Here is a 27,870-nt window from a genome sequence, read left to right as displayed (position 1 = left end):
TCTATCATAGCATACCTCAATATATTTTCAATAATTATGTATTTCTTAAAAGGCGAACAATTTTAATCATTCTTGTGATGTCTGGTACAAAATGTAAAATGACATATAAAGTACAATTCTATGATCATTTAACATAATAATGCCTAATGCATTGTTAAATTATTCTGTATGCTTATGGCATAATGTTAGCTGTATTGTGCGTAGGGACTCTCTAGTCCATGGTATTGATGTTGGGGCAGCTGGGAGAAGAGTATCTCTCTGTATGCTGATGTTCTGCTCTATGCTCACAAGCCCCACCAGATGATTCAGACTCCATTAATATATTTCAACTTTTTGGAAGTTTTTCAGGCTACCAGATAAATTGGGACAAGTCTCTGGTGTTTCCTTTGGCCGGCTTGATCCCACCTCGCATGTCCATTTATGCGGCACTGGTACAGTGAGAGGAATTCAAATATTTGGGTCACCAAGTCTGAGAAGGATTTCATGGCCTTGAATCCTCTGCCACAACTGGTGAGATTGTGGGAGGATGTGGCCTATTGGCGATGGCTCCCAGTCTTTCAAATGAGTTGGGCGGACCTGTTCAAGATGATGGCCCTCCCTTGCCTGTGCTACACAATACTATGCATCCGGTCCCAAATGTGTTTTTTTGGGTGATTGTGGGAGAGCGTTGCAGCGTGTTGTGGGAGGGAGGTAGTCCGTGCATAGCGTTGCATACATTTCAACGAGAGGTCTATGAATGTGGACTGGTGGTTCCTGATATCAGGCGTTACTATCTGGCATCCCAGCTCATTACTATAAATGACTGGGTCTTTACAGCACACACCGAACCAGCATATCTGATAGACTGCTATGCCATTGGAAATGGCGGATACCCGGACGCACTATATTGCAGGAGCTGCAAGAAATTTCTCCCAACGCACACGCAGACGGTTGTACAGGCCTGGCAAGCAGCCACAAAACTACTGTGGTGGGAGGCCAAATAGACCAACCAAACCCCGCTCTGGGAATGCGACCTGTTGAGCGAGGTGGGGCACCTCCAGGGCTTTGATGGGTGGAGCCTCATTGCAATAGATTGCCTTGGAGATATTTGGCGAAATGGGGCCATGATCAATTTCAAGGATTTACTAACAGAATATCAGATGACTGATAAGGTACGATTCCGTTACCTGCAGTTAAGGCATGCCTTGAGATGTCATATAACCGGACCAACACAGATTGGGTTGATGCGACTCTGACCAATGCGCTAGGCGTTGTTGGTAGGTGGGCTCCTTTTTTCATACTATCTGGGCCGGACCCAAATTTCAACACTACCGGACCTGGGTGACCCAGTCATGACCAATGTAGTGGGGCTTCAGGTTTTGGTGGAAGTATGGTGGCACCTACTGGAAGTGACGAAGTAAACTGGCCCAGGCACATTACATCTTGGCTCATGCTGGCCTCAGGGGTGGCAAAGAGGAACATTGCGCGAAAGTGTGGGATTGCCACTCCCCCCAAATATTAGGGACTGGGAGCATGGCCTAGATTGGTACCAGCAGGAGGAGAAAGTGGTCTATCAGAGTAGTGTGCCCCAAAAATAGGAAGAAGATTTGGAACCCATGGGAGAAATATAGGAATTAATTATGTAGGAAGATAGGTGCTGGAACAGAAAGGGATTGGAAATCGGTACTGCAGCGATAAGATACTGTAAGTTCTGTATGTCTCTTTCCTGCTCACTATTGCCAGGTGGCATTCTGTCTCGGTATTATTGCAATGGTGTACTAAGCAGTTGTTTAATGAAAAGAATGTTTAAAAAAAATGTTGGCTGTATTGAGTTATATGGTCCTCATTTTAGTGTTATTACTATACGTGCCATACTGTGGTATTTTATACTGTGCGATAGCTGAATAAAAACACGTTTTTTTTCAAAGTACTGATGTACAAACTTTTTTGAACATTTTCAATTTGCATCAATCATGTTGGCAACATTGTAACTATAAAAACCTTTCTTTATTTTTCAGTCAGTATTTTTACATGGGGTATTCGCTTGTGATAAATATTGTAGTTAATAATTGTCACTAATTTAAATTGTTAGCATCCATAATATAATCTACATATTATTTTTACAAATAAGTGACTGATTTTTGTACAAAATTAGATTTAGTATCAGAACATGTATTGTGACTCATATACTGCATTGTTTTTTCATTTAGTGAGACAGTTGCATAGAAGTTGATAGTCTGTTAACTCCTTTTGTTATGTAAAAATATCTGGAAACAAATAGCCTCTGTAATTGTTTCACACTAAATAACACAGGTTGTATATATGTGTGGTTTATGCTCTTGCTTAACATTATCACTGGTGCTTTCCTTAAGGCTTATTGTATCCTCTTGCGAATGGTATGTCACTTTTTGACCACAGTAGGTCTAGAAGAATTTGTAGAAACCATAGCATTACTTATCTGTTCACTTCTGCATAGATGATTTGCTAATAGAATTATTTCTAAATTTTAAATAATATTGTAAGTGGGTATTGGAGCGATAATCCGTATTTTGTTATTCAAAGAACAGGTTACAAGCTCTACTAATGAGTATCTATGCCCGAGCGTCTCCAAGCTCTCAATCTCTCAGTTCTGGATGGCAAAGGGGCATTTCTGTGAGTCAGCAAACAATAGAAATGCAAGTGGCCTCCTATATTTAATTAGTGTGTATTTGCATGCATGTCACAACATGCATGACATCCGTTCATGTTTGTGCAAACAAGCTCAGACCCAGGAAAGAGTTATGGTTAGGATAGAGTAGAGGTATCAACCTCCATTTGCAACACAAAGTGGATGTGATCAGCATAAAGTGCCATTTAAGTACAAACAATTATGTCCAATGTAAGATTCCCGCTCTAGAAAAGCTACCCGAGGAATGTGTTAGTAAAATGAATAAACTGCATTTCTGAATATTAATTTAGAGGTTGAACTGTATTTGATGATGAGAGACTTTATGGTATGCATTTTTGGTGTCATTTAGATAGCTGTCCTTTGGGAACAGAACCATGGAAAATATATAGGAATACCTCAGAATGGTCTGTAAATCTTGAAGTGTGAATTGCAAAATGAAATCCCAAGGGGTATTGGTAGAGAATGACACCTACTGTTTAGAGGATTTCTGAACAGCTCTATGGTACATTGTTACTGTTCCCACAGTAGCATGTGATGCAAAGTTAATAGATTTACAATTAACACCAATGACAAATATAACTCTTTGGAATGTTTTGTTTTTTAGTGCTCTCCTTCAGAAAAGAATGGGTAACCAGCAATATCAAAATGAAGGGAATCAGGAATTGAACAAACGTGCTCTTATCATCACCGGTTCTTGGTTGGTATGTAAAGCTCTGCATTTACTTGAGTAAGACCTTACAGTACAGTTGCATTGAATGCTGTAGCTCCTTTTGCAATTTGTTCTTGGTCATAGGTTACTGTGATGAATACCTGTTTGTGGTTAACAATGTTGATGCTAAACAGTGAACTTTATGTAGCTGTTGCTCGAATTGTTACATCAAAATCTTCAAAACATTAGTTGTAGCCAATATGAAATTATAGTGTTAAATATTATGGGTGCAAAGATGCATATCTACTTAAACTTTTCAATTTTATTTAGGACTATTGTGATTGTTATGAAGGTAAATTTAATTTTCATTAAATGTATTTGTAAATTTGTTTAAATAAATAATTATGAAACACAAGTACTTTTTATTTATACCTGATCTTTCTACCTAGTAGTCATTGCTGAAGAGTGGTTGGGATTGGCTAGACTGCATTGACCAATTGAAAATGAACAAATTACCATGAGTTGCCCACCCCATGAATTCACAAAGTTGTGAAATATAGGGTCTCATTTTATGTTTGACAGCCCAGCTGTCAAACCCCTATTGTGTTGGAGACGGGACATCTGCCATACAGTCAGCAGCTAGAGCTGATCAGTTCATAGGCATACCCGCTTCAGGATTAAAAGTGTAAGCAAATCCACTATGTCAAATTACTCGCTTATATCCTTGCACCGTCTCTAGTAGTTGTTACTTAAGAGTGTTTTGTTAGATACCTAACAGGATCTTTCCACTTTTGTAGTAATATGAGCTCCCACTATAAAGAATGGAAGTGTAACAATGGGGCTCAAACTAGCTCTTGGTGTGAAGAGCAGTTAATCTACGAAGCCATGTTGAGGGCAATTTCGACAGGCCTGTGTAAAGATTCAAAATAAACTATGGTATACCATCAAATCTCATCCTAAGGGTGGTCTCACCCTGAACTTTTTGTTTTACTACTCCAATTTTGCTGATCTCTTTTTTGTTGGCCTTAGGAATTGGTGCACTTTACCACTGTTAACCAGTGCTAAAGTGCGTGTGCTCTCGCCTTCAGGGATGGTGAAATTGGCTCACACCTAGTTGACATATTTAATTTACTTGTAAATCCCTAGTAAAGTTGTACCACATGTACCCAGGGCTGTACATTAAATGCTACTAGTGGGCATGAAGCACTTATTGTGGCACCCACTTAAGTAGTCATCTAAACAGGTCTAAGGCCTTCCATTGCAGTCTGTTTGCACAGTTTTAAAATGCCATTTTGACCTGGCAAAGCAAACCTTTTGCCAGACATAAAACCTTCCATTTTAATGCATATAAGCCACCCATAGGGTAGGCCCTAAACATCCAGTAGGGCAGGGTGCAGTGTATTTAAAACGTTGGACATGTACTTTAAATGTTCCATGTTTTGTTGGTGAAAAACTATTAAATTCATGTTTTCACTGCTGCAACGCCTACCTCTCCCATAGGATAAAATTGGGTCAACTTATTACATTTATTAAGTGATAGCTGTCAATTGGGAGCATGTGGGAATGTCGAATTTTGTGTCTAAACACATGTAAAAAAAATGTAACACATTTTATTGGATGTTTGTATTACGTAGTGGATGGAGCAATTACTGAGAGGTAAGTAGAAATCTGTTACAACAAGGTACCAGTATAGCAAGCATCAACATGAGCCTGTAAAATGCAGGCAAACAAAACCACCATGGCACAGACTGTACACTTTGCTCCCCAACCTCGAGGGGAGGGGGGGGGGGGAATGTAAATGTTCTCTTATATAGCCAAGACTGTTACACGTGAGGGTGTCGGAAACTGGTGTATATGTTTACTGATTTATGATGGGTCTATCGGTTGTGTAGGGGATAGGTCAATGCCTCTTCATGTTGCCCAGCAGGACCCAACCTTCTTATGTTTCTGTGGGCAACCTCATGCCATGAACACTGCTATCTCTGCCCCCATACATCTGTCCATGGTGCGCTTCTAAGCCCCAATTGAAGGCGTAGCAGTCCTTTTCCAGAGTTTGGCAATGTGCCTCTTGGCTGGCGTGAGACCAAGGAACAAGAGGTGCTGTTCTGTCTGTAGTGGATCCCTTCTGTACTGTGTAGTAAAAATAACTTGGGCTCATGGGTGAGATGCCAGGATAAGACCCTTTCTAGGCAAGCGAAAACCTTTCACCAATATGCCTGAAGAGACCTGCAGCCCTATACCAGGTGAAAGAAGGTCCCCTCCCCGTCACCGCATCAGAGATATAGGGGACGGTATAACTCCCATGCACCAGAGACTTGATCGTGTATAATAAGGTATAGGCACATATTTAAATTGAATCCAACAGTATTGTGTCGCAATAGCTGCACCCCAGGGACTTTCTAGGGACTCTGTACAGTAGTCATCTGTGAGGTCCAGGATATCTGCCTCCCACGCCATACGTGTTGTGTTTAATGTTGTATGATTGTGTATGACTAGGGTTTGATAGACTTGATGGATTTTGAGTGCCCCAGATCCGCCATAAGCAGGCACCCTGCCATTTGGTGGAATTCCAGCAACCCCTCCAGAGGACGGATCACTGGATTCAACGCATGCCTAAGCTGTAAATATCTGTAGAATTGATTGCGGTGGAGGTGATACTCCGTTTGCAGCTATAGGAAGGTCTTCAGGACTGTTCCCTGGATTATGTCACCCAGTGAACCACCCATACAAGGATAGATTTAAGGAAGACTACCTCTTCGTTTTATCTCGCATACAGGAGAGCAATGAGGGGATATTAGTGGACTTGCTTGAACAATATGCAAAGGTATTGGAAACCCTCTGGGTCGTGGGAAAATTGAGCTGCCCATGTTCTTCTCCCCTGGTTTCTGCAGACAGGGAACAACACTGACTTCGATGAATTCGAGCCCAGACCCGATGTTTCCCAGAACACAGAGAATTTGTAGGATTATTGGGCCGGAGAATCCTGGCTCTGTAAGGAAAAACAGCGCATCATCTGCATAGAGTCAATTATGTCTGCCTCAATTGACCAGTCAAATCCCCGCTCCAGGGGGGTCACGCCTACCCCATGTTGCCAGGGGTTCTATGGCCAAGGCAAATAACAGCGGGAAAAGTGGACAGTCCTGCCTTGTTCCCTAGCGAATTGAGAGTTCCCCGATCATATGCCCACCACTTGGACAGAGGTTGTGAGATCGGTTTAGCGAAGTTGTGTATATGAGCGGAAGAACTGCCCGAAATGAAGCTTGGAGGATCTGGAAGACCTAGTCCCAACTCAGGGAATCGAATGCCTTGTCGATATCGGCCAACAGATGGGCTGCTGGACGTCCAAGTTCTGAAGCCTTCGCAATGGCATTGTGGACTCTCCTTGTATTGTTTCTAGTGGATCTGTGAGGCATAAAGCCTGCTTGATCCAGATGGACAAGTTCATGGATGTGGGTATGGAGGTGATCTGCAAGTACCTTGCCCAGTAGTTTAGCTTTGAAGTTTAAAAGAGAAATGGGGCAGTACAGGGAAGGCTCCTTGCAAGGGCAACCTGGTTTGTGGAACACCACAATTTTTGCATGACTCCAATCCTTGGGAAGAATCCACTGTTCCAGGGCTTCATGGAGTACATTTAAGAGATGTGTGCCCAGGAGGGACATATGAGATCGTAGGAATTCACTTTGGAACCTGCTGGGACCCAGTGCTTCCACGTATAACATACCTGTCACAATGGTGTAGAGTCCACCGGAATCGGACCATGTTTTGGACACCCTGTAGGGAATCGTACGTTGTATGACCAGTCTCAAGATAGCACCTCGTTTGATTTTATCCAGGACCCCACAGACATTCCAAGTCAGGATGTTAAGTCCACCCTTGGGAGAGTTAGTGGTGTGCACAGCCATCTATGTGTCAGGGGGGATACCAGAAGCAAGGCTAATGTGGAAGAACGACTAAATGTATGCCTGTGCCTGAACTGTGCAAACATTTATATAAGAAAACCTATTATCTTTGCCCGCACCCCAATACTTCCTCAAACGTTTAGTATCTGTCGTAGCAGTAATTCTCCCAGGTCCCCAAACGGGGACTCGGGATAATTTCCGCTAATGGTTCCCCAACTTCCTAATGTCCTCAACCATGATTGTTAAGGGTGTGGTGGAGGATTTAATCCTAGTCTCCAAGCCTGATGGTGATCCATGGGTGGACCATATACTCTGAACGAGCGAATGTCAGTATCTGGAAAACATAGCTGGTGTCCGCCACGTTTTCCCTGTGGTCAAGACTCCTCACCTTGTGCCTGAGATTGCCAATTGGATCGTGATCTGTGCCATAGAGGTGAACTTTTTCGGACGCGTTCGTTGGTTACCTTGTGAGGAGTTGGATTCCAGTGGAGGTGGAGTGTGTGGCTTGAGATGACCAGCCTCATCTATCCAAGCAAAAATCACCTCAGGAGTATCGAAGAACAGTGATTAGGACTTATAAATGACTAACATGTGGGCCGGGTATAGTAACATGTACTGTATGTTGAGCTCTCGGAGCTTGTGCTTAGCCACGGGTAAGGACTGGCATTGCTGCTGGACCAGTCAAGTATAGTTGGGGAAAAGCATGATGGTGTGCGAGTTATAGACTTGTTTCTCTTTGTGACCCCCCTGGAGAACTCAAGGATGGTGTCCCGGTCCATAAAGTTCAATAGTTTAGCGATAAAGGGGCGGGGCATTTCCCCGGGGGGCCTCAGTCCGTGCCCGGTGGGCCTACTCCACAACGAAACAGGGGGATAAGTTGTCTTCTAGCAGGATGGATTCAGGCATTGTGTAGGTGAAGCGTTCAATGTAGGTGACTTCGCATTCCTCCAGGAAGCCAATCAAGTGGATATTATTTTGCTGGGAGCAACCCTCCGCATCTTCCACCCAGGAGACCAGTTCTTGCACCACCACTGTAAGTTTGTTGACCTTTTGTTGTAGAGTTGCAACAATATCTTCCGCATCCGATACCCTGGTCTCTGCTTCAGTAATGCTGTCAACAGCTTTCCTGAGGTCTTGTCTTAAAAATTATATTTCTGAGCCCACTGCACTGATCTTTGCATCCAGTGTGTCACGGGCCTGAGTGAACACGGTTCGCAGGTCTGCATTGTCCATGATGGGGCCCCCACTCTCAGCACTGACGGCACCGCCAGGGGTGGCTATAAACTGATCTAAGGTGCTATGCTTTTTTGGTGGTGCCGGAGGGCTTATCCTTCATCATAATGATTAGAAGAGCAACTTGGGGGCTAGGTGTCACCATTCCCTGCGCGCACCACTAGCGTGTCCCCTGATTGGTCCGGTCACCACTCTGGTAAACTTGAGGAGTATATCTGGGTAAGCTACTGGGGGCCAGGTCTCATGGAACCAGCCCACCCCAGGCCACAAGCTGCACTGGGCCAAGCCCGACCGCCTCTGCCACCCAGGGACAGACCACAGAGTGGGTTCTCTACTGGGGCCTTACTCGCTGGATCCCCAGCTCAGAGTCCACCCACGTGCCCTCCTGTTAATGTAGACTCCGGTGCTGCCAAACGCTTTGTTTTGCGTTTGGGAGGCATACAGGCTTAGGGTCCTGAGATATCCCCCTGCCCAGGAAGGTTCCAGGTGTCTCTGCCACCTAGGCCCAGTCCGGGATTCAACCCCAGGCTCCTCCCGCACCTCAGGAGGAGTGGGGTTCAGCAGCGCACCTAAAAGTTGGAGAAATCCACGCTGCACTACGGGCCTACCTCACTGCAGTCGGGTCAGCGCCTCAAGGAGGCAATAAGCCCCCACTCGGGCACTCAAGGTTAAGAGGCCATGGTCCAAAGATGTAGGCGAAGTGGGCGGGGTGTACGCTTCACTCCCAGGCTAAATTCCAGCCCCAAGCGTCACTACAGATCCGGAGTGGGCAGGCCCCGGCACCGCAAACCCCCCCCACCTTGACCAAGCTGCCGCCCGAGTAGGGGAGATTGGGCCTCCACCCTGGGCTTCAAAGGGTGGGGCCAGTGAGGTAAGGCAGATCTGCCTACGATCACACACCTTTCGTTGGCTGCTGCTGGGCCCAGCTCCACTTAGGACGGCCCACAGCGCTGGTGCGTCGACATTCCAGGTTGTGCATGCGCCGCACCACTGTGCCACATGCGGCCTCGCCACAGGAGCCCTGGCTGTGCAGCGCATTGCTCAGCCTCTGCTCAGACCAGTTGAGCCACGCCTTCCGTCTTCTGCGCTTGCGACCACTGGGCAGCCACGAGGCAATGTAGGCCCGTCTACCACGGGCGGTCCACGAGGTCGGGCCGGGAAGTGCTGTGGCTCGGTGCGCCGCCTCCCTGGCATCAATTTGTGGATCGAGTGTGTCTCTGCCGGATCTACTGGTCTGCCCAAAGGGGGTTAAAAACAGATTTTGGGGGATTTTGGGCTTGCTGGGACAGAGCTCATCTAACAGACAACCACCATGATGTCTATCCAAGCCACGCCCTATACACATGTAATTTGAAACCTTCTTTATTGGTAAAGTTGGATTTTAAGTTACATTTCTAAAAATGCCTTTTATTAAGTTAGCATTTTCTTGTCCCAACGACTTTGGCCTGTAACCTGGGTCATATGATTAGGTATAGCTGACAGTTGGTCTTTGTGTATTGCTCTCAGACAGTGAGACAAAGGGGAATAGTAGCTGGTAGGATGGGCCACCTCTGACCTGATGAGGGGAAGGAGCTGTCACTTACCGCACTTGCACAAAGGCTATGCACAGCACACTCGCAAAGAATGTTGACCCTAGTCCTTTGTGACCCTCGACAAGGCAGGCAGGAAATTCCAAACACCTATGGGGTTGAAAATCTCCAGTACCTTCTCCTACTTTAGAGTGGGGTCCAGGTATAAATAACGGACCCTCAAACCCAACTCTTCAGTTCGCCTTAGGACCTGTGGAAAACTTGAAAGGACAGCTGTGCTACTCTGGAAAGAGAACTGCTATTCTGTTGCTATGCTGCCTGAGGGAAAGGACTGGGCCTTCATCTTGGTCACAGTACCACTACAGTGACTCCAAGGGCTTGTTGGCTGATCCGGGATAGAAAAGGCTCTAACCATCTTAAACCCAACACCTGGCATCTACTTGCTGTGCATCCTGCCCCCCCACCGGGTTTGCCACCCCAGTCCTGGACTCTTGGAAGTGGGCTGGAAGGTGCTCTGCCACCCCAGCTATGGTCCTGTGAGCAGAACTGAAGCAGCATGACGCATCTCTTTGCAGCTGCTTCAGAACCGCCACAGCACAATGCATCCACAATGCAGGACCTTGCATCGCAGCAGGATGGTTCCTTGGAACTGGTGCTGCATGATGCATCCTGGACTGAGCCCTTCACGTCGTGAGCCCTTCAAATCGCGAGCCCTTCACATCGCAAGCCCCTCGTCAACAGCTTCCTCAATGATGACGCAAGACTAAGCATTGCAGCCCTACAGCTTCTTTTGAACCACTGCTGCGTAGCATATGTTCGGCGCAGGACTTTGCACTTAAATTCCCTCATCGACTATGCATCACAGCCTCACAGCTCCTCGAACCCTCAACTGGACAACACATCCCCAATATAGGATCACACAATGCTAAGCAAAACAGGATTTTAGGTACTTTGTTCTGCAAGTCTAGCTAGGTCGCTGAATGTGGCGTACGCCCCATTACGTGCCTGTAAGTTAAACCTGATTGCTTGTGCAAAGCTACCAGATGGCTACACACAGGTTAATTTAGGGTATGTTTGTGACTTTACCATAACAGAAATTGTGATTACTGCTTGAGTAGGATTTCACCCCCACTCAATCAGTAACCAAATTTTCAGCAAGTATGTTGTGGTGCTGTTTGCTAAATTGTATAGGTTGCATGAGGTAGGTATGGTTTAGGTTACATATAAGTGATACATATTTTAAGCTCCAGTGTACAGGAGATTTGGTAGTCTTTTATAGTTCATATTTTGAAATGTTGCTGTTGCATAGTACATAGTTAAATGTACCTGTAAAGTTGTTAATGTCATTGCACACTAAATATATATCAACGTTTTATGACACAGAATGAAATTCTTCTGGAAAAGAAAAAGAGAAAAAAGAAACGATTGAGATTAAAATTTCCGAAAACACAAGAAGAAAAACAAAAAGAACTAGTTGACAAAATGAAAGCAGATGCAATAAAAGAACTGCGGCAAAAAAGCTTTGTAGATTTGGCTTGTGAGTGCAATGCAGTTATCTGCTGTCGAGTAACTCCAAAACAGAAGGCAATGGTTGTCGAACTGGTTAAAAAGTACAAGAAGGCAATAACACTGGCTATTGGCGATGGTGCAAATGATGTTAACATGATAAAAAGTAAGTTTCTTTTTCCGATAAACTTCATATAATTTATCTCTGAGATGTGAATGTTGCTTCAGAGGAAAGCTGTAGAATTACCATGACGTGTATTTATTCACCTAGACATTGTTGATCCATTGTTCATGCTCTACAGGTTTGATATGCTATTTTTTACTCAAAACCACACAAAGAAACAAAATGTAAATTTTATTTGAAAAAAATATTTACTGTATTATTACAGGAGAAGCAGCATAGTTCTTTTTGAAACACCTTCTTTTCAACTACTTCTTTGCCGCTACTCAATAGCGAATTGTGTTTATTTTCCTGAGAAACCAGCCGAGACTGTGGCGCCCCCCCCCCAATCTAGCCCAGCCTTTTCCAAATTGAATTGAAAATGAATGAGAAAAATCTGTTTATAAAAATATTGGGGCGAACAGTAAAAAAAAAAGTGAAGAAAATGATTTATATGTGTATAGTCAAACGTCCATTTTAGGAAAATTCTGTTAAATGAGAACTTTTCTTTGTTTGTCTTCCAGACTTTTTCTACCTTCTTTTTCTAGATTGTGTGGCAATTAAGAGAGGTTTTCATCATTAAGGCATTTGCAAACTTTGTATATTGCATCCCTTCTCCTGTATGCTCACCAAATAAGAGTCTTGCAAACAATGGCCTCGAGTATATTTTTCTTTATTTGATGTGTGAACATGCCATTGACTTTGAAGAAACACATCTAGTTCAGCCCAAGTTTACCATGAAATCTAAAGACCAATGGATATGCAGGCTCTTTAAAGACTAAAAGCTGGGAACTAACATTAACAAGGAAACATGGGACCCTATTATAATATACTAGTCTAACAAAATATAGGTAACAATGTTCTGTCCCCTACAAATTATTTTCACCCCCCAAAAGGGCTCAGTGCTTCATCATTAGTAAAAATAATAATTTTATTTGAAAACGTTTAAAGGGGTATTTTTTGTCAATGTTGCAGAATGTAGTCAATCTTCAGAATTCCTTTTTTTTCTGGAAATTCATGTTCAAGACAGTCCTTCAGGTCTCAATCCATTATCAAACCCAGGAAAAGAGAAAAGGTCATTAAGCCCTTTTTCCAATTCAGTAGTTTTTCATCTTTCTTGTGCCCCTTTTTTTTTAATATAATCAGACCCCTTTTAATGTGAATGATGCTGGTAAGTTGAAAACTCTATTCAGGAACTCTTTTGTTGTATAATGTCATTGATGGGTTAAATAAGGAATCTAGACCCTCTCCTTCTCGGGTTTCACAACACAAAGGAAGGGGTAAACTTCGCTCCTCTATGATTGCTTCGCTAAATGTATTGGCTTCTCCCTCTTCCTCTATGAGAATTCAATGGAAAAAATTAAGATAAACTTGAGAATGGGAATACCATAAATGTGACCAAAGCGTAGGCATCCTTTTTAGAACATTTCTACTCACTCTTGGCTGGATTCAAGATGGGACTTTTTTCATAGTGAAGATTTTATCTTCACATTGTCAATCTTTTATCAAGTCAAAAAATGATGATCAGGACTACGATGGGGGCTGTGTATGTCTATGGATCCATAGGCCTGAAGGAGGTTTCAATCAGTCGACATACTAGAAATGAAAAAGCTCAATCAATCATACATTATTTGTATTTTGTGGCTTATCACCCCAGAGGGCATCCCGGTGCTAAGGATCTGCGGCCTTAGTCGAAGAGCCAGGACTTAAACCCCTTCCTGAAGCTGTGAGCAACTGGGAGGTTCGCAGGTGAAGGTTGTTCCAGGACTTGGTGGCGAGGTAGGAGAAAGAACAACCTCCACTGTGGCTTCGGTGGAGGGATGTGTGCAAGGTCGAGGGAGGCGGAGAGAAGGTACCTGGTGGGAAAGTGGAGCACCAGATGGTGGTTGATGTAGGTGGATCCGAAGTTGTGGAGGGCTTTGTAGGCATGAGTCATCAGCTTGAAATGGCATCTCTTCTGGACAGGGAGCCAGTGGAGGATTCGAAGGTGGGGAGTTGTGCTGATACATTTGGGGAGGTTGAGGATGAGAAAGGCTGAGGTGTTCTGTATGGTCTGGAGACGTTTGATGAGCTGTTTGGTTGCAGCATAGAGTACGTTTCTGCAGTTAAGTCGACTGGATTCGAGGGCTTCGGTGACGGTTTTCCTAGTTGTGATGGGGATCCAGCGGAAAATCTTACGGAGCATGTAGAGCAGGGGTCTCCTACGTTTTCTATAATAGGCGCTCCTTCTGATCAGTGAAAATTGTCATGAGCTACTAAAGGCCATGTAACTTGAACATTGTTAGCAGGCACTCCCTCACCCAGCTTTAATGACCTTAGACCTAATGTTCATGGAGGCTGATACCGTGGCTTGAACAAAATACTGTGACTAGGGGTCCTATGATGGGGCATGGTCTGTGGGGATGTATGAACAGGTGTGTTGGGATATATGTGTATGGGTGATTGAGACCCTTTAACCCGGAGTTCATTTAACAATATGTGGCACCGTTACATGTACAACACAAACATGCAAAAAACATTTTTTAATTGGGATGAATTGTAAAGTGCCGAAAAATGTTCTCCAGAAATGTTCCTTATAAGGAACATATTTCTCAACTTGATGCAACATTTTTCTGCACTTTAAATTATTCCCAATTTAAAACATGGCTGTATTTTTCAGTTATAAGTATGGCGGGGGTCTAATAGCCCCTGAGTGCTACCTGCCTCTTGTGTGTAAATGTGGCACTTTGAAATTGGGGAAAATGTAACGGAAAAGTTAACTTTGTTTATATGCATTAGATTAAACTCATCATTATAATTTTCTCCCATGTCAAAGTGTCTGTACAAACAGCAGGCATAATACTCCACGTGGCCGGTGGGGGGCGGAGCTAACTCGCGACCAAGATGGCCGCTTGAGCCGAGAGCTCCGTCAATCCGCCACTCTATCCGTCTATTATCTTGCAGCTGCAACACATTTATACCGCTCAGCGAAGACTAGCGAGCCCCTGGGATATCGATTGCAGGAAGACTGACTTGCCTACCTGCTTCCTGGATGACTCTGCGGTCTGCTGCTGATCCTGGGCCGGCTGCGCGCTGGGAGTTGGTGTGGCGCGGAGCCTGCTGAGTCCCGGAGACCTCCTTTCCCCTCCCCGACTTGGGGGGGGGGGGGGGGCAACTGGCTGCCGAGGTTGACCCCGCTGTGCCAGCCATGAAGAGAAGATACTGCTGATTTGGTGGCTTGTCCGCCTCTGCCGGCATCTGAGGTGCGGCCGATTGCTGGAGGAGGGGCTGGCTGCCTGGGGTCACGAGAGGCCCTACGAGAGTGCGGAGAGCGGCACCTGGGTGAGAGCGGAGGCTGTGCTCTGCTGAGTGTCCCCGGGGCTCCTGATATGAGGCTGGCGTGCGGTCCTCAAGTGATCAGAGTTCTGCAGTGAGGCCCTACTGAGTCCCGTCGGGGCGCCCTGATGAGGGGGGAGACCCCCCTTCTTGGACCTGCAGCCTCTTCCAGAGGCCCGCTCAGCGCGTTGGGATCGGCCCGGCGCTGCTAGGCCTTATAGCCTCTGCACATATTTGGCTGATCTCTGCTACCCCTGGTGACCGGCGGTGACGGGGCTGGCTGCCTGGAGAGCGGGGCTGATCGACTGGGCGATAATCTACGGCCCGGTGCCCTGGGAGGTGAGGAGACCGAGCACACTGGAAAACTGGCTGGCTACTGAGGCGGCGCTGTGAGTGAGCCCCAGGGGGGGGATCATCCAGGCTAACTGAGCGGGCCCTGCAACTCTCCCCCGTTTTGGACTGGCTACGTGTAGTTCCCCCTGCCCCCCCCTCCTCGCTGGCGTTATTGATCGTGGCGGAACACTTGGCTGAGCATTGTGTGCTGCACTGTGCCCCTATCACCCTGGTGTCATTCACAGCCAGCTTGGTTCATGCCGTCGGATATTACTGCTTCTGTGCTGCTTGTCGATGAAACGTTGGATTGGCTACAGAGTGCAAAACACTAACTGGTTTGGAAGACGGGTTTGCAGGGGGACCATTGTTTTTTTTTTTGGAGACAATTGAGGCCTGCTGCATTGGGCGCCATTGGTGGATCCCTCTGGAGGGGGCCTCCTCCCCTCCCTCGGCGACCAGTTGCATTCTGCAGGGGAAGGATGGTGCGAGATCTACTGTAAAGGTGGCGCGAGCCGGGGGCGCGGAGTGCCGCCATTTTGAATACCCTGCCGCCGCATCGCTGACTGGGGACCCTATCATACAGGGAAGATCGGCCCGAGGTGGGACTGGACGGCCTCATGGTCTCCCCTGCGGTGGCTGTGGCTGAATCGTGTTGCTCGCCACACAAAAAAAAACGAGTCTGCGAGCGTAGACAAGATGGGGCGAGTGGATAGTACAAAATCTAAACTGTTTCACCCGAAGCGATCCAAGGCTGGCGAATCGTCCCCTGAGGATGGCGTTGGTGAGCAGGAACAGGTCATGGAAGACCAACGCCAAGACATTTGCGGCCTCCTGTTGACAATGGAAAAGAAACTACAGGGCGGGATATCCTCCTTGGGCACCAAGATGGATGCCCTAACTTAAAGAATGGACTGCATGGTCGAAAGACTGGACAAGCATGCTGAAAGACTCTACATTCGGTCCCCTTTTGGAGAGACATACATACAGTGTGACAAAGATATACGTATTGAAATATATCTAAAAATAGATTAAAAGAACAAGCTCCGTCTTTCCTGTTTCCCCTTTTTGCTTTTCTTTTTCATTCCCACCTGCGTACAAATGTACAGTGATTTTAGCTTCATATGTCTCTCCAAAAGAGGACCGAATGTATAACCAATTGACATACTGTCATTACAGAACTGTCATTTTTAATGTTTTTCTTGTATTGTAACTTTCTGTGGTTGTGTCCTAACAATCAAATCATTTGTGACATAATGTTGTGGGCCATCTGTGCAAGCAATGTACTTGTTGTTCTTTTAATCTATTTTTAAATGTATTTCATTATGTATATCTTTGTCACACTGTATGTATATTTATGTTAGTCTTTTGTAATTGTTACAGCCCTGATGAAGTTCCCATGGCACTGGGGAACGAAATGCGTTGGCTTTGTGCCGGTGTTTTTTTTCAAGAATTCAATAAAAAGAAGAAATTTGTGAAATATTTACTTGTCACTTGTCCTGACTTCTATGCAGTGCCTTTCCTATTGTTTTTATTTCTTACTGTAAATAGGCACCTTTCAGCAGCGGATGCCGGAAGTTGTTGCACTTATTCTGATTATTTTTTGAAACTCAAGGAGTTGAGGTACTTGACCTTGGTCTGCTGCTGTGTTTGTACGTGTTTCTTGTTGATCCAGGGAACATGGAGGTCTTCATCGAAAAACTCCTGAAAGCACTACTGGGCGACTCCTCTTTCTCCAGTATGTTTGTAGTAGAGAGGGCACACCGCTCTCTCGGCCTGAGACCAGCACCATGTGCACCACCCAGACCGATCATAGCGGAACTGCTAAACTACAGGGATCGGGATGCCGCACTCAAACTAGCTCGCGAGAAGCAACCACTGCGGTACGAGGGATCGACAATTTCACTGTTCTCAGACTTTACAGTCAAGGTTCAGGAGGCCTCTTTGCCCCCATTAAAAGGCAACTCTGTGAACTTGGGGCCGATTACGCCATGTTATATCTGGTGAAGCTTAGAGTAAACCGGCAGGGGTGCTCGCATATTTTCACTGACCCGAAGGCCTTACAAAAAGTATTGAAATACTGGATGAAAGAGAAACGGCCCTCCCAGGAGCGAAAACTCATGGATGAAGCGTTGGGAGGTCTAATGGACGAACTGGACTGAACACAACAGGATGACTTTAATCGTTGAGTATAGCTTGGTGTCACTGATGGACGGAGAAAATTTATGTTGGGATTGTGTTTGAGGTGGGACTTACACAACCCCTATGTCTGAGTCCTCCTGCTACCTAGTATAGTGTCTGATTGCTTTACTTGTATTATGTAGAGAGCGAGAGTCTGCTCCGCCATAGGGAGGGTATGCACTGAGTAGCCTTCCATGCACTATCTTGTCTCAGCATTAGTTTGATGAGCAAACAGGGATGGAGATAGATCTGCTATGCTTACCTTGATATGAGCTTTTGTTTTTTTTGGGGTTGGTTCAAAAGTTAGGTCCACTATGCGCTCATGACTTTGAGGGCCTCGTTAAGTTGTTCCCTACTACACTATTTTGCAGCTGAGAAGTTTCCCTTAATGGCGGGGTAAAGAGAGTGGCCCTTAGAGGTCACACACCCTTATATTCTTGCGAGCTACATCCAACTCTGCGTGAACCACACTTGGGATGTGTTTTGTTGTTTGGGAATGGGCGGGGTTTTCTATTTGGGAGGGTGGGATGGTACCGCAGCCAAGTTGGGGTTGGGCATGCATGGGAGCGGGTCGAAGGGGGGTTGACTGGTGCACTTCCGCAATGCTTACTGCTACTTACTGCCTTGGCGTGATTACTGTTACAAAGTACACACCGACAAGTATCGGCACGAGTTGGGGATGGACACTTGTTGGGAATGTTTTTAGATGTATCCCTTGTTGTATTAAGATGCTTTGTGCAGCTTTGGCGTGACATGGTTCTGATGGGACTATCCTTGTTACCTCTCAACTACATATTCCCATATGCCTGACACACAGCTGTTACTGTGGACCCTCTTGATTCGCTGGTCCTGCTTACTTGGAACGTGCGCGGCCTTAACGACCATCGTAATGTCTGCAAATCTTAAGTTACCTTTACCAACATAACGTCGATATTGCACTCCTACAGGAGATTTACCTTCACCCGGATAGCCCTATCTTATGCACTAAGAGTCTGCTGGGAAATGTCCACACCGCGGGCTTTACTTCCCACGCTAGGGGGGGTCATGACATGGGTGAAACTAAAGACATCGATAACACGGACACCCTTCGAAACGGACGGAGAGGGTAGATTTGTTCTATACAAATGCTGTGGGAAGGGACTAGAACTTATCATTTTAACTGTCTACGGCCCTAATTAAGACCATCCAGACTGCACACCTGACGACTTTGATGCAACCATACGCCCTACATCATATACGGTGGGGGGGATTTTAACTTTACTAGGCACCCAGCTATAGACACATCAGACGGCCCAGACAGACGCCCCTCGGCATCAGCTAGAGTCGTGGAAACGTCCCTTCTGAGGTTCGATATGTGTGATGTATGGTGGCATAGACACACACGCCAAGGCGGCTTCACGCATTACTCCGCACATCACAATATCCACACAAGAATAGACTACTGGTTCGCCTCACGACCCCTACTGCAACATGGTCGCGCATGCACGATACTCCCTTGTACCTACTCATCACTATTACGAACACTTGCTTCTCCCAAGAAACGCATTCCTCCATTTTTATGGTGCTTTCTGCCATACTCTCTCCTTGACTTGGTCTTTAGGGAGGAGCTAGCCGTGCCAATTGAGATGTTTTTCGAGGCAAACATGGGATCTGTTGACTCCTTCCAACTTGTCTGGGAGGCTTTTAATGTATATATGAGGGGTTCACTATTTCCAAACATGCTGGGGTTCTTGCGTCGATACGCAGCAGACTAGCGACCCTGGAGCGCAGATTGAAGGACCTTGAGTCCTCCCACGTGACGGGCCAGAGTGAAGGGCTTACTCTAGAACTAGCGCAGACACTTTGGGAACATCATGAGGAAGCTGACGCAGAAAAAAAACACCTCAGGAAATATGCCACCAACGGAACCTATGGTGAGGGCGAACGGCCAGGGACAGTCCTCGCTCAAATCCTTAAGCAACGCAGAAACAGAACTGCGATACCAGACATTAAACTGCAACCGGGAGACCCCCTGCTTAAGGAGTCCCAGGTAGCGGAGAAGTTCAGAGAATATTATGCTCTACTCTTCTTGCGGCTGCAGCCCAGACGAACACATACTAGACTACCTGATACACATTGAACTCCCATGGCTCTCCAACTTGCACCGTGAATTCCTAATGCGCCCGATCGAGCGGGAAGAGCGAGTCCTGGCCCTTTTGGAGATGAGAGCGGGGAGCGCGCCCGGGAGTGATGGTCTTACTGTTGCTTTTTATAAAGCGTTCCAGGATCTCCTGCTCCAGCACTTACTTACACTGTTTGAGGATATATGCATCTCGGGAACGATGCCGCCTACTATGAGAGAGGCGATCTGGTAGCCATACTCAAACCGGGGAAACATCCGGATGAGTGCGCCTCGTATATGCCTTTACCTCTCATGAACGTGGACGCGAACATTTTCGCGAAGCTGCTTGCCAATCGTCTTAGCCCGCTAGTCACCACTCTGGTAGCTCAGAGCAGGCTGGCTTTGTGCCTAGTCAGAACTTAACTTACAATCTGCTAACTGTTTTTGCTGCTATGCAGCATACCCGTCCGGAGGTCCCTGCAATTGTGGTCTTTTTAGACCTGGAAAAGGCCTTCAACTCCGTTGGATGGCCTTTCATGAGACAGGTCCTTAGCCGAAAAGGAGTTGGGGCGGTATTCCTACAACTTCTTGCGATACTGTATTCCTCGCTCACAGGCCGCATTCGGATCGGATCTCTGGTCACTGACCCCATACAGGTTTGCAGAGGTACAAGACAGGGCTGCCCCCCTGTCCCCAATATTATACGCCCTGACGGCGGAGCCCATTTCTTGCGCTCTAAGGGAATACCACGGACAGAGGGGCATACGATTCCAGAACTACCGGCTAATTGTTTCTACGTATGCGGACGAGACACTGCTCTGTTAGAGACCCTGGGACTAACCTTTCCCCGGTTCTATGAGAGGTGGTCCTGTTCGGTTCCCTTTCAGGTATAAATGTCCACTGGAACAAGTCCATTATGTTCCTCCTCACTCCGGCTACGAACCGCTTTTAACCGGAATATCCTCTGCAATGGACCAGAGATGCCTTGCGATGCCTAGGTGTTCATCTGCATATGGACTCCGAGGTCATTCTGCGGGAGAATTACCATCTCCAAACTGGAAGTTGATGTCGACCGATGGATCTGCCTCCCCCTATCCTTGAAAAGCAAAAAAGGCCTAGCACAGCTACAACGCGTCCAGAACGCAGCCGCTAGGCTGGTCCTTAACCTCCCTAGGAGAGCCTCTGGGAAACATGCACTACGTTCCCTCCACTGGCTCCCAATAAAGGAACGAATCAAATTTAAAACCATGTGTATAACCCACCGTATAGCTCACAAAAAAGCACCTCCTTATCTTCAGGACCTGCTTCCAGTCTATCGCCCCTCACGTCCTCTGAGGTCGATGGGCAGTATGCTTTTAGTGGCACCTCGGATACATAGAGCAAGGATGGGAGGACGTTCCTTTAAACACCATGCTAGCAATGACTGGAATAACCTACCCATCGATTTAAGGATGGAGCTGTCTGAAACCAGGTTCAGACAGAAGCTGAAAACCCACCTTTTCCCCAAGTTAAACTCAGTATAGCAGGCCCGGCTCACCCTCTGTGAACTAAGCTGAAGAGATGTAGGTAGGGCTGTCAGCGCGGGGACGCACTGTTCTCTGTGCAACCAAGCGCTTAATAAATGCCATTAACCTAACCTAACCTAACCTTGATGGGCAGGGTATCTCTCATGAAAATGATTGTTCTACCACACCTCCTCTTCCTCTTTACGAATATACCCATGGTCCTGCCCAAAACATTCTTTCAACGTTTGCACTCACTAACGGTTCGTCTGGGTTGGGCGGGAAAACAGCCACTAGTTGCCTGGAAGATACGGACGCTGCCATATAGGATGGGGAGCCTAGGAGCTCCCGACTTAGAACTATACTATAGAGCTGTCCAATGCTCTCATGCATATTACTGGATGCATGGACCCTCTAAGGTGCCACACAGCCAGATTGAAACCATAGTCGCTGACCCCAGACCTCTCCCAGCCCTACTATTCTTGCCTCGTGACAGACTCACTGGCATATTGGACTCTCTGAACTTAGTCACCCACGCTTGGCATTCTTTACTAGACGCTCAAGCCGGTAATATACTGTATGCGCCACTGGTCCGTCTTCATTGGTGCCACTGGCTTACTCCACGTAGAGATAGGGGAGTCATAATCGCATTGTGTACATTGGGTATACATACAATAGGAGACCTCTTTGCAGATGGCACCGACTGCCCCTGGGGAGATGTTGCTTGGGGGGACTGAGTACAGTCACCTCTGGCAAAATTCCAGTTTCATAGGGTAAGACACACTCTCGGGGATCAACTTGAAGAGATTATGGCGGAACCTCTAGAGGTCCTGACCCTGACCGCTCTTATTAATGCACAATCGCCCGCCAAATTAGTGTCTAGACTATACCGCATTACGCTGTCAGCTAGGGAAGGTGAATACACCAATCCACGTCTGGCATGGCAGCGCGTTCTACAGGTAGAACTGACGGACGATAAGTGGCTCTACTGCTGCCTAAGTACCAAACAAATCTCGCTCATTGGACGTCACTGATTGGTCCCCTTTAAATTCCTCAACCGAGTTTACTATACAGCTGAATGGTTATATCGATATGGCTTGCGCAAGAGCCCTCAATGCGAAAGATGCGCATATTAAATGCGGATTTCTTTCATCTGACATGGGACTGCCCGGGGATTGCCCACTTCTGGGGGGAGGTATTTGCCGAAATTAACTGAATTACGGATATGGCGTTATCACCAGACTCGGTACTAGCTATACTGGGCTACTCCAAATCACTCCCTAAGACACTCAGACGCCTAGTAGATATGGCTTTCCTCTTAGCGAAGAGCTGTATTGCTCTTTGTTTGCTACGCGGTCCAACACCTACATTAACACAGTGGTCCAGGGACATGCTGTACTGTTGCACTCAAACAGAAAACTACAGCGAGTTACTACCACCTCGCAACAGACCCAAAAACTTTTGGACCCCATATATGACTAGGAGACCCACCCCGATGTCCCCTGATGATGATGAAACTAACCCACAGACTGTGACTAATCACGACGATTTAGGATCTAAAACATAAATAGTCCCTCATTTCCCTTCTGCCTACTCCCCTCCACTTGAGTACCAGTGTGGCAATTACAGGGCACTACATTGTTCCGTGAGCGAGACCACCCGAATATTTGAGATACTAGCTGCTTTAACCACTTTTTCTACAGGAAGTGACTACAATGTATGATTACTGCACTGCTATATGTGGATGTTATATCTGGGACCATGTCAATGTCTGTACTTCATTGTCTTGTTTTAATATTGCGGTTTTCAAATGCCAATAAACATTTTTTTTTTTTTAAATACTGCAGGTGGCCTATAGACATGGTACAATATTTATAACAGGAAAATACATTCATTTGTTTAAATGTGAGAACTTTAAAGTGATGAAACATGCTTCATAAAACATTAGGGCTTAATTTAAAGTAGAGAAAAACATTAAGGCAATGCTTCATAGAAACATTTTTCTTCCCTGTAAATTTCTCCCATTTTAAAAGAAATTTACTGTATTTTTCAGTTACAAATATGGTACTGTCTACCAGCCACAGCCAACAAGATGACTGCTGTTTCTAAATGTGACAATTTGAAAAAAGAGAATAAAAATTAAGAGTTAACCAAATAATTCTCAACACTTTCATTTTAATTTTCTCTAAATTAATCAACACTTTCAATTTCTCATTTAAAAGCATTCAGAATTATCTTTTTGTTCTCATGCTCCAACATTGAGATGAGAACGACTTTTATTTAAGAGATAAATATTTCAATGCTTCAGTTCTGAACCTATGTGACCCACATAGGTCATTAATCTGACTGAGTACTGCTCATTATCAGGCTCTGCTATCTGCAGCCTGATAATTTAAAATACAGACCTGAGCTGGAGTGTAGTTTCAAAAGATATGGCTCGTTTGGTATCCTATTTATTCCTACCTCTAGTCGGTATGGTTATACAAAAGGGGGTGGTGAGATTGGGAAAAGAGGTTATTATGTACCTGCTTTCTTAAAGGCAGACCTGTTTCAAGCCATCCCCCATTGGCTCTTCTTCAAGACCTCAGAAACGAATTCCCTGGTACCACTCCTCCTAGTTCAGTGTGCGTATAGTGTGAACACTAGGACCACAGAACTAATTTCCTGAGGTCCTGAAGAAGAGCCAATATGGGTACAGCTTGAGTTACCTACTAGCCAGGTATTTGTAAACTGCCCTCCAGCACAAAATATCCCCCACTCCCATATTCTTTGTCATTGTCTTACATCATGAAGTACTCCCACATAGTCCATAGGTCGCATCATAACCCCATCCATAGTGGAACGGTATAGACCCGGTGATGCAGCATGCTACCAAGGGGTAGCCCTGGTGGGTGAGGGTATCACTCAAAAAAACTTGTTTTTCGTCAGCAGAGTTGTTTCGTGTGACATTGCTGAGTTTCTATTCTTTGAATGAAATACTTGTTCAGGAGGATGAATCCAGAATATCCTCTTACTCCCCCCTTTTTTTGATGTGACACAACATTGTTCCTCAAAGGCATGTACGATTAGTGGAAAAGAGGAGTACATTCTTTCAAGCAGAAAGATAGGACACAAAAAACCTCTTCCATGGAATGACTCATGAAAAATCCCAAATAATTTCCCAGAAAGTGAGCAACCATGGAAAAAGGCAAGGAGACAGTAAAAGATGTGGTAAACGTGCTAATCTCCACGGAAGAGACAAAGGTATGCTAGACAGCCTAAAACAAATAAAGCAAGCAAATGTATGTTACAAACCACAAAGCGAATGGTGAACAATGGGTGGAATGTGTTCCAAGTAAAGCTTGTAGTATGTAACTAAAATGTCTTTGCAACTAGACCTCTGCACTGCTTGATAGGTTTCAACCTAAAAAACAAAACAAATATGGAGGAGTTTGGCTTTCTTTTTGCTTACGAGTGCTAAAACCGCTATAATGCAGAAAATAAATAGCAAAATGGCATTTCTCATTCTAATCCAACAGGAATCAGTTAAAAGTATATAATGTAGACCGTACTAATGAAGTAACAAAACGGAATCTAAGTACTCCCTTTTAGTTAACAATAAATAAGGTAAAGGGTGTTGTAGGAATCTGGAAAATGTAGAGTTTTATCTATAAAAATAAAGTTGGCGTTGTAAGTTTCAAATATCAACCTCTTGCACCTTTCAAAGAAAAATTATAAATATTGAGGTCATAGATTAAATATTTGTATTTTACACTCTGTACACTATAGGAGGTATTGCTTACTGTCTCAGTTGTTCTCAAACACTAGTTTCATATATTATGTCTTATTGCCAAGGAGAAATATTGTTACTAATAAATAACATGTTTTTTTAATCGTATGCTCTTTATGCTGTCAATATATTTCAGAACAATAACCAGCTTAATATGGGGTACTTATGGTTGGATCCAAGGGTCAGAAATGCTGCAATCTTCTCTTCTGTTTCATAACGGGTGCTTTATGTTGGCTAACATTGTGAGTCACCTGAAAACAATCACCAATGTCAGATATGCTAATGTCTGAACCTGTTTTGTGGTTCTGAGGTTCACTTTTGTACAGGACACCCCAAATACCTGTACCAGTTTATCTCTGGATGAAAGGGGAAACATATATTGCAATGTAAGCAGATGAACGCAAAGGCACATTTTGAATTTCCTGAGCATATGAGGTCTATGCTCAGTGTTTCCTAAAGTGCCTTACTGCTGGTTATCGTAGACTGCTCGATACACTTCAGATTCATAGTACCTAGTCTCAACAAATGAGATGTGGTAGTGGCATAGCATGCTCTTTTATTTCTCAATGGTGTTAATTTTAAGAAATTTGTGTTCGTCTGGACCCCCTTTCCTGTAATGTATGTCAGAGAAAACAGTTGCTTATGGTTCTCCGCTAAAATGTGCAGTGTACTGTATCTAGACTTTATTCATTTCAGAGAAGTTGCTCCCACTAAGGACTTTGGTATCTTGTGCTTTTAATAACAGATTTATTTAGAGAATCTAGACAAGCTTATAGTCATTGACGCTTGAGAAATACCTGCTGAACATCGGTGATCAATAGAATGAGAGTGACAGGAGCAGGTTTATTTTCCAAACAATTCCGTTTATTTCAGAGTTCAACTTCTGCAGTTGTAATAATGAAGTATTGCCTGCTGTCCTCTCTGATGAACAGAGACCAATATTTCTATGTCCGGAGTTGTATCTGTGAAGTTGCTTAGATTGATAGGGCATTAAAGGATGTGGCCCTGATTCTGTACTACTAATAACACTGTTGGGAACTTTGTCAAGGTTCATGGCCCAGGAAGTGGAAAATGTCTAATAATTGTTCCCTACATGAACTAATACTCTATCATGGGTTTTTCCGTTTATCTGATAATCTACAACACAGAAATCAGCAAATAACAAGATGATCCCCTGCCAAAGACCGGAATAACACCTTTCTGACCATCATGAATGTGTCCCTTTTGTTAGACTTGCAAATCTGTGATCCTAGCGTGGATAGAAAATGTTGATATTTCATGGTAGTAAGATGTACCAATGATGCAGTCCTTGTAATTTAGATAGGTAGCATCTATTCATCCCAATATTCAAGACAACCTTTAATTTTGAGCATGAAAAGATGGTCTGAAATATGATACTCAGCGAGGCACGTGGACTATCTCTGAGCTTACAGAACGCTATAATAGATATGTATGCAAATATAAGACTATGTATAGCGCATTGTGGTCATGAAATCAAATGTTCGATAGTAGCAGTGACAAGCCTGCCATATCCATTTCAGACCTGTAGATGTTTTTATCAAATGATACAAAAAGATGTGGGTGAAAAATGATTCTTCTTGAAGATAAACAAAAATGGATTTCCAGCATAGTTTGAGATTGGCAAGATCCAGGTCAGATTTTTATAAATCCCACTTACGATAAATCTAATTACATTTAATATATAAATTAGACTGGTCTACAATTTTCAAAATTATAAGGAAAGCCTGTCATGGATCAAGATTTGCTTTATACAATCCTGATCTAAAACATGTCACAAACCAAGAAAATGGATCCTGAACTAGAATGTGTGTGGTTTATATTGGAGAAATACCTTAGATATGAACATACAGTGGATAATTTATTCTGTTTTTTATGTAACAAAGTTGTCATTTTTAGGTTTTATAGTGTAAATACTTTAACCAAAATATGTTGAACATCATTATTATTTTTCAGCTGCTCATATTGGAGTTGGCATAAGTGGTCAGGAAGGAATGCAGGCAGTGATGTCCAGTGACTACTCCTTTGCGCAGTTCCGATTCTTACAACGGTTAATTCTTGTTCATGGAAGGTGGTCATACATAAGGATGTGCAAGTTCTTGCGATATTTCTTCTACAAAAACTTTGCATTCACCTTAGTGCATTTTTGGTTCTCATTCTTCAATGGATTTTCTGCCCAGGTAAGCTCTTCTACATGCTTGCAATTTGTAAATACATTTGAACTAGTGCAAGCATTTCACGTTTTCATTTATGATATATTTGAGCACAGAATTCAAAATGCAGACTTTTGTATAAAAAAGATATTTGAAAAGTAAGAACTTGAGTAGCTTACTACTATCCAGGTCCCATCTGCAACGTACATAGATTTATATGTAAGATACAACAGTCACCATTCCCATTGTTAGCGGTGAAATGCACTTGTTTGTTCCATCTAGCTTTTATGTGTGGGTAAATATTGAGTTCACTTAATCACTGAGGTTTGATTTTCTCAAACTCCTAAACCTGTAGGCCAACAGTAATGACCATACTAAATTGTAGAAGTGAGCAGTAGATATGTTTTGAGAATTAATAATAATCCACATTTGTAAAGCGCACAATCACCCGTAAGGGTCTCTAGGCGCTGGGGGCCGTCGGGAAGATTAAGCAAGCTATTGCCCAGAGTCACATGGTGCTGGGCTATCCTGCCGCCGGAGCCGGGGATCGAACCGTGATTCCCAGATTCTGGAGTCAGTCGCCCTGGCCGCGGTGCCACACCTCTAGATGTATACATTCTTTAAACACTATATTACTATATTATTATATTATAAACTGGTCACTAAGCACCTGTCCAGCTTCATGGAGACTAATATCTGCCTGGATGTGGCTCAGTTTGGCTTCAGGCCAGCTCATGGTACTGAGTCCGCACTGGTGGTCGTTCTGGACGACCTACGTTCGCGAGTCGACTCTGGTCAGGCAGCCTTTTTAGTGCTGCTCTATATGTCGGCCACATTCGATACGGTCAGTCATGCCATTCTGATCAGCAGACTGGAGG

The 27,870-nt window shown here is 44.7% G+C and overlaps 1 protein-coding gene across 1 annotated transcript in view; it reads left to right on the top strand.

The window, feature by feature from the left end:
- The window catches only part of ATP8B1 (ATPase phospholipid transporting 8B1), a 496,708-nt gene that overhangs the window by 396,328 nt on the left and 72,510 nt on the right, over positions 1 to 27,870 (top strand). Inside the window, exons 21-23 of the mRNA XM_086960445.1 lie at positions 3,252 to 3,348; positions 11,341 to 11,629; positions 26,796 to 27,019. Coding sequence (XP_086816571.1) covers positions 3,252 to 3,348; positions 11,341 to 11,629; positions 26,796 to 27,019 — 610 coding nt within the window. The remainder of the gene's footprint in view (positions 1 to 3,251; positions 3,349 to 11,340; positions 11,630 to 26,795; positions 27,020 to 27,870) is intronic.

Source organism: Lissotriton vulgaris, chromosome 3_1 (genome assembly GCF_964263255.1).
Source record: "Lissotriton vulgaris chromosome 3_1, aLisVul1.2, whole genome shotgun sequence".
In the NCBI taxonomy this organism is placed as follows: domain Eukaryota; kingdom Metazoa; phylum Chordata; class Amphibia; order Caudata; family Salamandridae; genus Lissotriton; species Lissotriton vulgaris.
The sequence above is the reverse complement of the archived record's forward strand: the minus strand, read 5'-3'. Positions and strand labels throughout refer to the sequence as shown.